This window comes from Eriocheir sinensis, chromosome 6 (assembly GCF_024679095.1).
Source record: "Eriocheir sinensis breed Jianghai 21 chromosome 6, ASM2467909v1, whole genome shotgun sequence".
NCBI classification, from domain to species: domain Eukaryota; kingdom Metazoa; phylum Arthropoda; class Malacostraca; order Decapoda; family Varunidae; genus Eriocheir; species Eriocheir sinensis.
In genome coordinates this window covers 21,587,053-21,601,258 of record NC_066514.1, presented here as the reverse complement: position 1 = coordinate 21,601,258, position 14,206 = coordinate 21,587,053, and the positions used below count along the sequence as shown (strand labels likewise).

General features: G+C 41.1%; 2 protein-coding genes and 1 long non-coding RNA gene across 4 annotated transcripts in view; 1 reads left to right on the top strand and 2 right to left on the bottom strand.

Annotated features, from left to right (window-relative positions):
* Positions 1 to 302: 302 nt before the first annotated feature.
* LOC126990107 (dnaJ homolog subfamily B member 4-like) lies at positions 303 to 2,133 on the bottom strand. Its single transcript, XM_050848660.1, has one exon. It carries the CDS (start codon positions 1,950 to 1,952, stop codon positions 891 to 893), a length of 1,062 nt encoding a protein of 353 aa, XP_050704617.1. The 5' UTR covers positions 1,953 to 2,133; the 3' UTR covers positions 303 to 890.
* Positions 2,134 to 10,579: 8,446 nt separating this feature from the next.
* The window catches only part of LOC126990089 (F-box only protein 33-like), a 44,547-nt gene continuing 40,920 nt past the window's right edge, over positions 10,580 to 14,206 (top strand). For both annotated transcript variants that reach the window (XM_050848647.1, XM_050848653.1), the window contains exon 1: positions 10,580 to 10,929. In XM_050848647.1, the coding sequence (XP_050704604.1) occupies positions 10,606 to 10,929 (324 nt within the window). In that variant the 5' untranslated portion in view covers positions 10,580 to 10,605. The remainder of the gene's footprint in view (positions 10,930 to 14,206) is intronic.
* On the bottom strand, positions 10,992 to 12,360 carry LOC126990152 (uncharacterized). The gene is made up of 3 exons (XR_007744081.1): positions 11,953 to 12,360; positions 11,310 to 11,760; positions 10,992 to 11,099 (listed from the first exon to the last, which is right to left on the bottom strand). It is a non-coding gene; the product is annotated as an uncharacterized LOC126990152 (long non-coding RNA).

The window sequence follows — 14,206 nt, the reverse complement described above, 5'->3', positions numbered from 1 at the left end:
AGGAGTATAATTTCGTCTCCCTGTCCAATATTTTATGCATACCTCAATCTGTTACGTAAAACCAGTGCATGTATGGCCCCAACACTTAACACATTACTGCAACAATTATCACCAGATAAATTTTGCTGTTATCAGGCAAAGCTCGCTCTGCTGCAAGCCAGCTGTCCCCTCCCACCCTGCTGGCTCGCCTCCAGCCTCCACCTCCTCGCGGCCCGGTTTACCAATGACATAGTTCAGGGATAGTCTTGATTTCACTTACGTTTGAAGGAAGAGGGACACTGCTGGATAATAAAATACAAAAATTACAAAATATATGTTTATTCAACTTACACCAACAAGTGGATAAGTGATTCTTTGGCGTCATGTATTTTTATATACAAACTTATCCTCCGGACTAATATGAGTATATACAAAAAATGTACTAAAAATGCAAAATGAATGAGTGAAGAAACAAGTGCAAACTTTTCGCCCTTGGTACAAGAGCTCAAATAGCGTAATTAAGCCACTGAAGTTGTAACCCTAAAATAAGTTAAGTGTAACTTCACAAAAATATAAATGGCATCTCTCTCTCTCTCTCTCTCTCTCTCTCTCTCTCTCTCTCTCTCTCTCTCTCTCAGCTAACTCCACAGATGACGTCACCGTACAAGTATAACTTCTTGCCGGCAACAGGTCCCTCGTTCACTTTGACGCGTACACAGTAACTCACAAGATTGCACTAACACAATGCATCAAATAGCTCAAAAGTCACCGTAATAAATATGAAAATATTGCCCACAAACCAAGTGATGCACTCACGCACAGGCGAGGCTCTTGAAAACACAACACAAATGTCCGTGACAGTCAATGGGTGAGCAAAGATCCTCCTCAACACAACACATTCTGAAGGACACTTACAGAGGAAGCACTTCGGACAAGATTTCTTTCGCACTTTGAGTTAACGAGGCGGGAAATTGTATGTCGAAGTGGACGATGATGTCACCCTTTCTCTGTGGGTCCTTGGGGTAGGGTAGTCCGTAGCCCTGCAAACGTTTAGTGGTCTGGGGCCTCACCACTTCGTTTGACAGATTGAGGGCTACCCGCTGGCCGTCCAGGGTGGGTACAGACACTCTGGTACCGCAAAGGGCGTCTCGCAGTGTGACCTTGGCCGTGTATACCAGGTTGGCGCCGTCTCGCTTGAAGTGTGGGTGGGGCTTGTCTCTTATCATGAAGACAATGTCCGCGGGGATCTTGCCTGGTGTCTGGTCACCCTCGCGCTCAAAGGTGATTTTGGTGCCTTCCTTCCAGCCCGGCTTCACGTCGATCGTCAGAATCTTCTCCTCCCGCCGCGTCGTGCGATGGTCACTGCCAACTACATTGCGAGTGATCTTCATCTTCTTGGTGACGCCCTTGGCTACCTCCTCCAGCGTGACGTATAGGTCCCTGCTGACGGCGGGATCCTGGTGGCGCCCCTTGCCACCGTGGGGCCTGGAGGCATCGTGGGGGTTAAAGCTGAAGGCTCTTCGAGCGCCGCCCAGGCGAGGACCACTGCCGCCCATCATGGTAATGAACGGGTCATCCTCCACGTCCATGTCCTCGAACACGCCGTGACCCCCATGTCCGTCAACGCCCATGTTGAAGAAGTGGGCGAAAGGGTCATTAGTACCGAAGAACTGCTGGAACGTCGCCCGCGGGTCCCCAGAGAACGTGTAGGTGAAGTGGGTGCCATCTTCGCCGCCTCCGCCAGGCACTCCACCCTTCAGGCCCTCCTCGCCGTACTGGTCGTAAATGTCCCGCTTCTTCTTGTCACTCAGCACCTCGTACGCCTCAGCAACCGCCTTGAATTTCTCCTCCGCGTCAGCAGATTTATTTTTATCGGGGTGGTATTTGAGGGCCATCTTCCTGTAGGCCTTCTTTATGTCGTCCTCAGAGGCCCCCTTGGACAGGCCCAGAATCTTGTAGTAATCCTTCCCCATGATGTGGACTCCCTCACGACAGCTGCCGCGATAACACACCACTCAGGCAATAGTGTCTCCTCAGACGACTCGGCCAACTGCTCCCGTGAAGGCTTCTCGGATACTGCTCGCAGCTACACTGGAGCAGAATAAATACGCAGCCGTACTCCTCTTGAACAGTCTGGAGAATGGAGAATGTGGGAGAATGTTCCTTGACGTTCCAAATATGAACACTTACTTCTATCATATTGAATCCTAATACCCAATAACTCCTCTGCATAATTCTAAACCCTATATGTTTTCTAATAATCTATCTCTTTATTTTCTAATCAATAAATGAATCCAAACATGAGGAATGGAGATATTTCTGAACACTTAAAAGGTGCGTCACGGAGGAGAGAATGTTTGCGGAGGGCGTGGGCGGAGCTAAACCTTCCCGTCATCTGATTGGCTGGAGGGGAGGCGGTGGCTTGAGGGCTGCTGATGATGCCACTCAATATTTTTGTATATCTATTTTATACAACATTCCTCCCTCATGTGATTTACCTGTGTATGAAGAATTAGTAAATAGCATGATAACAAATCAAATAAGGATGGCCGTCACTGGAGCCATCAAGGAGACGGGCCGGACGGTAAAACACAAACAAATATCATCGGAAATTGATTAATTAAACGTTGGTGTCTTTAAGTGTTTTCCGGAACATTCCTTTTCCTATTTTCCCTCGATCTTTTCTCCCCTTAAAGAACAACAAAGACGGAAGCCCATAAATAGTATACTACTTGTTACTACTTCATTTGTTACCTTACGATCATATGTGTATATTAGAGAATATTATTATGATTAACCTAGCTATATGTATTTACAGGGAGAGAGAGAGAGAGAGAGAGAGAGAGAGAGAGAGAGAGGTAGGAGCGAGGCGATGAAGAGAGAGAGAGAAAAGGAGGGAGAGGAAAATTTGGTTGAGAGAAAAGATACAGATTTACATAGAATATCCGACCACACAGACCCCATGCTCCAGACTATAGGTGGTCTGTCCTTAAACCTAAGTGATTCTACATACATGGCTCCAAAACGTTGCATTTCAACTCTAGTTAATATTAAGTTCAAGGAAGTGACGGTCCAGCTTGTTTAAAGGAGTCAATCGTGTTACACATACTTGCCCACTGAAAGAGAGAGAGAGAGAGAGAGAGAGAGAGAGAGAGAGATTCTATAATGGGATAGTTATGGGAAGATATGGATAGTTACTTGTGTGGAGGGATTAATAATTAAGTATATCATGTTACATTAATTCAAATTTAAGAAGGTTATCAGCAATAATTAAGACGCAGTACGTAGCATATGCTGATCGATGAAATTTTAATTCATATGGTACACGTGGGTCTATATTATCAAATATATTAAAGGTATAAAACACTTGTATCATATCCAGAAGGGAGGGCAGTAGGATAATGATGGGCTACTCGATGGAAATTATAGAAATATATGGAGGTGGTGGCAATATATGTTGATGAGAGAGAGAGAGAGAGAGAGAGAGATGATGATAATCATGGAGATTTTATATGTAATCTCCTTAGTGTTTATGGTGGTGCGGGAAGGGCCAATGCATAGTGTAGCCTGAGCAGCTGATCAGGGGCTCCCAAATTCCTCGATATACTAGCTTATTCACCAAGACGTACACGTATGCTATGGTGGTAGATTGTTCATTGACCTTCAAGCATCCGGCTATATGGTGTTAGGAAATATTTCATGAATCGCGCTCTCTCTCTCTCTCTCTCTATATATATATATATATATATATATATATATATATATATATATATATATATATATAGCTACTACCTAAAAATTTCACATGATGATGATGATGATGATGATGATGATGATGATGATGATGACAATAATCATAAAGAATGACCGAGTCAATAGGCAACTCGAACAACAATAATGATGATGGCAATAAATGTTATGTCGCTGCATTGTACTGGTTATGGAAGTTTCTCGAATATTATCACTATCTATTGATTCCAGATGATTCTACCGCAGACTTTTCCACACTCCGTTGGCATGGCTCACGATCCTTCTAAACAGAAAACGGATGTAGGAAAGGGTTAACCCGCGTAATAATAAGTCATTCAATCAGTCACTCTGCTAGTCAGACTCTACCTGCCATCATGGTGGCTCTGGTGGAACTACCAAAATAAATAAGTATGCATGTGGCGTACGTCCAAATATTTTTTCTTACTTGGTTTTTGCTATTATTTAGAAATCACATATTTTTATCACATATCTAAGCTACTGTGCAGGGCCCCGCCTCATAGGGGGCCCGGCCGCCCGGGCATGATGTGTGTAAATTAAGATTTTCATAGCTAATATATAGTGCTTATAACAATTATAGTAATTATTTGCGGCACCAGGGCCCAATGGTAGCTCTATTTGGCGCTGATACTTAACTTTATATATATATATATATATATATATATATATATATATATATATATATATATATATATATATATATATATATAATTGTATTTAAGAAACGGGGAAATGCAAGAAGTAGGAAATTTAAAAAGGCTATACTTTTCCCACAAAAACAATCGTCACAACAGAGACACGCCAGTCCTCGTCGACAGACCGACTTGGTCGGCTATATTTCGATCCACAATAGAGTCGGTCTGTCGGCACCCTGCTCTCACACATTCCCGGTCCCGGTCCCGATCGTCCCCGATGACTCCCAATAAGCCGATCGGGGCCTGACCGCCGACAAAATAGGCAATAATCCCGGGACCGGCGGCTTACCGCCGGTCTACAGCAGGCAGACCGGCGGCCTACCGCCGGTAAGCCGGCGGTTTACCGGCGGTAAACCGGCGACCATATATATTATGATTTTCTATTTTTCCGACCGGCGACTGCAGCAGGTCAGCCGGTTGTAGACCGCCGGTTTATTTACAAAATAAAATAAGAAAATAACTTCTATATCCTTTACTGTCATATAAGAACACCCCAGCCCCAGACGTATGCTCCTTATTATTATCAGTAGTCTTCTTTGCCGTCATTCATATATCATTAATTCATCAAGTCATCAAGCCATACAGTTGTCCTGCCACCCTATCATCCATACATTTATTCATCCAGTCATCGAGACATTAATTTATCCAGTCATCCTGTCATCCAGCAATTTAGTTATCGAGTTATCCAGTTAGTCATACCTTGATCCAGCCACTCAGCCATTCAGTCATCCATTCATTCACCCATCTATATAAATCAGCTAACCAGTCAGCAGTCATCTATAACTCAGCCATCCAACAATTCAGTCATCAGCCATCTATAATCCAGCCATCCAGTCATCTATAAACCAGCCACTCAGCCATTCAGAACACTTGCTCCTTGTACTACTCAACCAACTTCTCCTCCTCCTCTGTGAACAAGTTAATTTTGTTTCGCTCCCGCGAAACATTTAGTGATGGTGTAATCTGGTCCTCTGCCATGAGTTGATCTTCAAAGGTCTACTATAGCTGTGGACTGGACATGTTGCTTGGGCGTAGAGAGACACGCGCATAAATCTCTCTCTCTCTCTCTCTCTCTCTCTCTCTCTCTCTCTCTCTCTCTCTCTCTCTCTCTCTCTTCTCTCTCACCCATTCCTCTTCCTCCTTCCTCTCTCTCTTCATACCTCGCTCCTACCTGTTCCTCCTCTTTTTCCTCCTTCCTCCCTTGCTAATCCCCAGGTCAGACACAGGTGTTCACTCGCGGTCTACCGCCGGTCTACCGCTGGTCTGCCGCCGGTCTGCCGTCGGTTGTCTGCGATTGACCGCTGGTCTACCGCCGGTCAGCCGGCGATATTTTTCTACACCGCCGGTCAACCGGAAGCATCCCCGATATCTTTGAAAATTTTAAAGTTGACCGGCGGTGGTCGGCTGCGTCTACGGTCATCATGGTCGACCGGCGGTGCACCGGCGGTCTGCCGCCGAACATCCCCATTCTTACAGCCGGTCGACCGGCGACCGGCTTATCGGGAGTGATCGGGACCGGGGGCTCTCACACATTCCCGGTCCCGGTCTCGATCGTCCATCCTTATAATATGATAGTCTCCTACTTCTTGAATTCCGTCGCCATGTTGTCTATATCTATCTTCTGTCGATATGTTCATGCTGACTGATCTTCTGAAGTTGCTATGCTTTTTTCCCATTTTGTCAAGTTACTTTGGGTGCGGCTTGCGCGGATCAGCGGATATGCCTCATCATCGATCGCCGCCACCCTTTTCATGTTAATTATTAACTACTGCTAAATAAATTTTAAATACTCTGTTTACATTTAGTTATATGCTATATAAGGCCATATAATGCTACGAGAGATTCATTCCCTGAGAACAGAACAAAGAGTTTGTACACATCAGGGGCAGGCTCGCAGCAGTAAGACATGTGGCAGTGTGGCTTGTGCGACGTTGTCGAATTAGGATGACAAGGGCAACGCGCCCGTCGACTCTTACCGCATGGGTGGTGTGGAAAATAAGTTAAAACGTAAGTTACAATTATAACGGGAAAAATGTTGAGAGAGAGAGAGAGAGAGAGATGGATGAAGTGGCACCATAGCTATCCAGAGGCAGCCACGCCTAAAAGTGACTTGGTAAAATGGAAAGACTTCATATTTCCATCCCACCCACTGCCCTGCAGCACAGGTCTTTCTACTCACGCTCATCCCTATATTATCCAAATTCCATATGCAAGAGTCAACCAAAATCTTCATTCTTTCATCCCTTTCGCTGGTAAACTCTGAAACTGATTTCCTTTGTATGTATTTCCTGCTGCCTATGACTTGAACTCTTTCAAGAGGGGAGTATAAAGATTGGCCAGTCTTTTAGAAGCTGCAACTTTAACACAGTTTGCTGGAGCAGCGCTATTGCTGTATTATTATTATTATTATTATTATTATTATTATTATTATTATTATTATTATTATTATTATTATTATTATTATTATTATTATTATTATTATTATTATTATTATTATTATTATTATTATTATTATTATTATTATTATTATTATTATTATTATTATTATTATTATTATTATTATTATTATTATTATTATTATTATTATTATTATTATTATTATTATTATTATTATTATTATTATTATTATTATTATTATTATTATTATTATTATTATTATTATTATTATTATTATTATTATTATTATTATTATTATTATTATTATTATTATTATTATTATTATTATTATTATTATTATTATTATTATTATTATTATTATTATTATTATTATTATTATTATTATTATTATTATTATTATTATTATTATTATTATTATTATTATTATTATTATTATTATTATTATTATTATTATTATTATTATTATTATTATTATTATTATTATTATTATTATTATTATTATTATTATTATTATTATTATTATTATTATTATTATTATTATTATTATTATTATTATTATTATTATTATTATTATTATTATTATTGTTATTATTATTGTTATTATTATTATTATTATTATTATTATTATTATTATTATTATTATTATTATTATTATTATTATTATTATTATTATTATTATTATTATTATTATTATTATTATTATTATTATTATTATTATTATTATTATTATTATTATTATTATTATTATTATTATTATTATTATCATTATCATTATTATTATTATTATTATTATTATTATTATTATTATTATTATTATTATTATTATTATTGTTATTATTATTATTGTTTTGGTCCCTTGAGCTGCCTCCTTTTCCTGTAAAATAATCGGAGCAGTTTATCTTAACTTACATATTAATCGTATCATTGACGTATCGATGGGTCACAAATAAGGAAAAAGAAAAATATAATTGTTGTGATGTTTCCTTAACATAACACTTGGTGGTGGTGTTTGCAGAAATTCAATACGACAAACTGATAGTTCCTGAAATAATAGCGAGACAATAAGACCATCTCTGGCGGAAATGGAAAATGGAAGAGTGCACTCTATATATTTATTTCCCTTATTTATAAAAACAAACAAATGAAAGATCAACCTTTTTTGGCACATATTGTAAAGCATAAGTTGAAGAAGACACATTAAATTTTCCATTACATTAGCGCATAAAGTTTAACCTGTGGATGATTTTGGACGGTGAGCAACGCGCTTGATGAAAAATCGAATTCACATTCTCGGCGGCTGCATTTATGAAAAAAAACACCTTACCCTAAAAAATTGCTACAAAAGGTTTCTCAACTGTTTATTGCAGTATCAAGTGTGCTTAATAATTAACATACCTGGTATCAAAAGTCTACCGCAGTCTGACCACGAGAAAGGTGTAATTTTCAATATGGCGTCGAGTAGCCTGCAAATCATAAAAAATACCCGTTATTCCTTCATAATTCATCCTAGACAGGTATATTTGATGTATAACCCCATGTTTTCGGGATCTAGGAATCCAATTTGCATATTCAAATAATAGCAAGGTGATTACATGGTTACAAAATCCAAGATGGCGAACCAATATGCTACCAAACTATGAAAATACCCATTACTCCTTCATTATTCATCCTGCACAAATAATTTCAGTGTATAATTCCATGTTTTTGGGATATTTTCAGCCGACTATACTGTCAATGGAGGACATGGAGATCGAGGACAATGACTGGATTTCCTAGGATTTCCTCGAACCATCACGAGAGAGAGAGAGAGAGAGAGAGAGAGAGAGAGAGAGAGAGAGAGAGAGAGAGAGAGAGAGAGAGAGAGAGAGAGAGAGAGAGAGAGAGAGAGAGAGAGAGATTGACTGATTGATTGATATAGTTTATTGTTGCAAGTAAAACAACAAAGGAGAAGAGAGAGAGAGAGAGAGAGAGAGAGAGAGAGAGAGAGAGAGAGAGAGAGAGAGAGAGAGAGAGAGAGAGATTGATAGTTTGATAGTTTGTTGCAAGTAAAACAACAAAGGAGAGAGAGAGAGAGAGAGAGAGAGAGAGAGATTGATAGTTTATTGTTGCAAGCAAAACAACAAAGGAGAGAGAGAGAGAGAGAGAGAGAGAGAGAGAGAGAGAGAGAGAGAGAGAGAGAGAGAGAGAGAGAGAGAGAGAGAGAGAGAGAGAGAGAGAGAGATTGATAGTTTATTGTTGCAAGTAAAACAACAAAGGAGAGAGAGAGAGAGAGAGAGAGAGAGAGAGAGAGAGAGAGAGAGAGAGAGAGAGAGAGAGAGAGAGAGAGATAGATAGTTTATTGTTGCAAGCAAAACAACAAAGGAGAGAGAGAGAGAGAGAGAGAGAGAGAGAGAGAGAGAGAGAGAGAGAGAGAGAGAGAGAGAGAGAGAGATTGATAGTTTATTGTTGCAAGTAAAACAACAAAGGAGAGAGAGAGAGAGAGAGAGAGAGAGAGAGAGAGAGAGAGAGAGAGAGAGAGTTTTATGCAAACTTTTATGGGAACGTCTATTAAATATAATATTGTACCAAGGTAACGTATCAATTAATCTATGGAAAGGGGTCTTAGCATATAGTCACAGCCATTGTCAGAAAATTCAAAGCTAAAATTAATTGATGTGTCTCATTATTTTCTACCATCCAAAGGTAGATTTTTTTTTTTTTTTCTCGCTAAATAAAGCTTATATTTTCCGCTGCGCCACAACGGGCCGTGACCAGCGTTGCCAAATTATCGTACTCATCGCATTGCATTTTCGTTGTTTCTGACCGATAACTATAGCAAAACACACAAACCTCAATGAATAACAGTTTTAATGCTAACTTTGATGATTTTCTGTCGTTATTTGTGTAGGTACGAAAGTTTGAGGCTTAAAAAATGATAAATATGTTGTGGTGAATACGATAATCTGGCAACTCTGCCCGTGACAGCAGCAGGTCCTCGGGGGTCAGGGCGATGGTGCTGCCTGCCAGATACGGTGCTCCTTCATTTTTAAAAGAATGCTTAAGATTATTATGGAAACTAATCAACTATTTTTTTTATAGCGTAAAATCATAACTACCTCTATATAACAATGACGTGAATTTATCGAGCAGTAGTACTGAGAGGTGGGTCGAGGCAACGTTGCCAGATTGTCGTACTCTGCCTCCTATGTTTTCCGATTTCAGACCCAAAAACCGCCTCTTCGACCAGAATAGCTGCCTTCATATATATCTATCGTTAAAATGGTTAATTATTGGTGTTTTTTGGAAATAGATATGGCTTAGAAACCGGTATATACGAGGCTCTGAGTACGATAATCTGACACCAGTGGGTCGAGGAGGAGGGCGCTCGGAGATGTGGCAGAGGTAGATGTGGCTATGTTTTCCGATTTCCGACCCAAAAACCGCCTCTTCGACCCGAATAGCTGACTTCATATATAGCTATCGTTAAAATGGTTAATTATTGGTGTTTTTTGGAAATAGATATGGCTTAGAAACCGGTATATACGAGGCTCTGAGTACGATAATCTGACACCAGTGGGTCGAGGAGGAGGGCGCTCGGAGATGTGGCAGGGGTAGATAGCTGACTTCATATATAGCTATCGTTAAAATGGTTAATTATTGGTGTTTTTTGGAAGTAGATATGGCTTAGAAACCGGTATATACGAGGCTCTGAGTACGATAATCTGACACCAGTGGGTCGAGGAGGAGGGCGCCCGGAGATGTGGCAACAGCGCTATAGTTAGTAAACATGTCGACACAGACACAATGGCACTGGAACCTGCTGCCTAGCGTTATATTGATAGAAATACTCTCCTACCTCCCGCTGTCCGACAGAATAAGTGCTTGTTCCACGTGCAAGGCTTGGCGCTCAGCCCTCTTCCACCCAAGCTTCTGGCGGAGGATAGAATTAGTGTTTAAATCCTGTGACTGGAGTCGTCTAGAAAGGTCCCGCTTCGTGGCATCCTGGGGTGTACGCAAATTACGGTCCTGTGTCATCCACTTCGAGACGGTGAACACCAATTGTCTTGTGGAGGCAGACCATGTGCTCCTTAAGCTCACCAGAAACCCACAAGTAAGTATTTTCGGTTAATCTGTACGTCTTCTCACACTTATGGCCGTATTACTTAAGATTTCGTCGCCCGAGTACACCTATTTGACAAGGCTTTCGTGGGAGTTGTGGGCATTTCCAGGAGTAGTTTTATGACCCTGGTGGTAGTTTGACCTTTCTTCTGTACCGTGAACCTAAAGAAACACTCATTTGACAAGGCTTTCGTGGGAGTTGTGGGCATTTCCAGGAGTAGCTTTATGACCCTGGTGGTAGTTTGACCTTTCTTCTGTACCGTGAGCCTAAAGAAACACTCATTTGACAAGGCTTTCGTGGGAGTTGTGGGCATTTCCAGTAGTAGTTTTATGACCCTGGTGGTAGTTTGACGTTTCTTCTGTACCGTGAACCTCAATAAACACACATTAGAACCCAGCATTTCCAGTAGTAGTTTGATGACCCTGGTGGTAGTTTGACCTTTCTTCTGTACCGTGAACCTAAAGAAACACTCATTTGACAAGGCTTTCGTGGGAGTTGTGGGCATTTCCAGGAGTAGTTTTATGACCCTGGTGGTAGTTTGACCTTTCTTCTGTACCGTGAACCTAAAGAAACACTCATTTGACAAGGCTTTCGTGGGAGCTGTGGGCATTTCCAGGAGTAGTTTGATGACCCTGGTGGTAGTTTGACCTTTCTTCTGTACCGTGAACCTAAAGAAACACACATTAGAACCCAGCATTTCCAGTAGTAGTTTGATGACCCTGGTGGTAGTTTGACCTTTCTTCTGTACCGTGAACCTCAATAAACACACATTAGAACCCAGCATTTCCAGTAGTAGTTTGATGACCCTGGTGGTAGTTTGACCTTTCTTCTGTACCGTGAACCTAAAGAAACACTCATTTGACAAGGCTTTCGTGTGAGTTGTGGGCATTTCCAGTAGTAGTTTGATGACCCTGATGGTAGTTTGACCCTTCCTCTGTACCGTGAACCTCAATAAACACACATTAGAACCCAGCATTTCCAGTAGTAGTTTGATGACCCTGGTGGAAGTTTGACCGTGAACCTGAAGAAACACTCATTAGAACCCAGCTGACCCCCTCTGGCCTTTAGAAATACTGGTGTGAGAAGCGAAAGTGTTTAAAGGCTTTCGTAGGAGTTGTGGGCATTTCCAGGAGTAGTTTTATGACCCTGGTGGTAGTTTGGCCTTTCTTCTGTACCGTGAACCTAAAGAAACACTCATAAGAACCCAATTGACCCCCTCTTTGACCTTTAGAAATACTGGTGTGAGAAGCGAAAGTGTTTTAATACCGCCCTTAGCTACAAACACAATGGTTCGTATTATAAGATATTTTGCCACCCAAGAACACCTATTTGACAAGGCTTTCGTGGGAGTTGTGGGCATTTCCAGGAGTAGTTTTATGACCCTGGTGGTAGTTTGACCTTTCTTCTGTACCGTGAACCTAAAGAAACACCCATTTGACAAGGCTTTCGTGGGAGTTGTGGGCATTTCCAGGAGTAGTTTTATGACCCTGGTGGTAGTTTGACCTTTCTTCTGTACCGTGAACCTCAATAAACACACATTGGAACCCAGCATTTCCAGTAGTAGTTTGATGACCCTGGTGGTAGTTTAGCCCTTCCTCTGTATCGTGAACCTAAAGAAACACTCATTAGAACCCGACTGACCCCCTCTATGACCTTTAGAAATACTGGTGTGAGAAGCGAAAGTGTTTTAATACCGCCCTTAGCTACAAACACAATGGTTTGTATTATAAGATATTTTGCCACTGAAGAACACCTATTTGACAAGGCTTTCGTAGGAGTTGTGGGCATTTCCAGTAGTAGTTTGATGACCCTGGTGGTAGTTTGACCTTTCTTCTGTACCGTGAACCTCAAAAAACACTCATTAGAACCCAGTTGATCCCCTCTTTTACCTTTAGAAATACTGGTGTGAGAAGCGAAAGTGTTTAAAGGCTTTCGTAGGAGTTGTGGGCATTTCCAGGAGTAGTTTTATGACCCTGGTGGTAGTTTGACCTTTCTTCTGTACCGTGAACCTGAAGAAACACTCATTAGAACCCAGCTGACCCCCTCTTTTACCTTTAGAAATACTGGTGTGAGAAGCAAAAGTGTTTAAAGGCTTTCGTAGGAGTTGTGGGCATTTCCAGGAGTAGTTTGATGACCCTGATGGTAGTTTGGCCCTTCTTCTGTACCGTGAACCTAAAGAAACACTCATAAGAACCCAGCTGACCCCCTCCTTGACCTTTAGAAATACTGGTGTGAGAAGCAGAAGTGTCTTATAATACCACCCATAGCTACAAACACAATGGTTCGTATTATAAGATATTTTGCCACCCAAGAACACCTATTTGACAAGGCTTTCGTAGGAGTTGTGGGCATTTCCAGTAGTAGTTTTATGACCCTGATGGTAGTTTGGCCCTTCCTCTGTATCGTGGGTAAATGTCCAGAGAGTTACCGTATCGTGAACCTAAAGAAACACTCATTAGAACCCAATTGATCCCCTCTATGACCTTTAGAAATATTGGTGTGAGAAGCGAAAGTCTTCTAATGCCGCCCTTAGCTACAAACACAATGGTTCGTATTATAAGATATTTTGCCACCCAAGAACACCTATTTGACAAGGCTTTCGTAGGAGTTGTGGGCATTTCCAGTAGTAGTTTGATGACCCTGATGGTAGTTTGACCTTTCTTCTGTACCGTGAACCTCAATAAACACTCATTAGAACCCAGCTGATCCCCTCTTTGACCTTTAGAAGTACTGGTGTGAGAAGCGAAAGTGTTTAAAGGCTTTCGTAGGAGTTGTGGGCATTTCCAGTAGTAGTTTTATGACCCTGGTGGTAGTTTGACCTTTCTTCTGTACCGTGAACCTGAAGAAACACTCATTAGAACCCGACTGACCCCCTCTTTGACCTTTAGAAGTACTGGTGTGAGAAGCGAAAGTGTTTAAAGGCCTTCGTAGGAGTTGTGGGCATTTCCAGTAGTAGTTTTATGACCCTGGTGGTAGTTTGACCTTTCTTCTGTACCGTGAACCTGAAGAAACACTCATTAGAACCCGACTGACCCCCTCTTTGACCTTTAGAAATACTGGTGTGAGAAGCGAAAGTGTTTAAAGGCTTTCGTAGGAGTTGAGGGCATTTCCAGTAGTAGTTTGATGACCCTGGTGGTAGTTTGGCCCTTCCTCTGTATCGTAAACCTGAAGAAACACTCATTACAACCCAGCTGACCCCCTCTTTGGCCTTTAGAAATACTGGTGTGAGAAGCGAAAGTGTTTAAAGGCTTTCGTAGGAGTTGAGGGC

Excerpts from the sequence above, each read along its gene's own strand:
- LOC126990107 (XM_050848660.1), bottom strand. The coding sequence starts at position 1,952 with ATGGGGAAGGATTACTACAAGATTCTGGGCCTGTCCAAGGGGGCCTCT.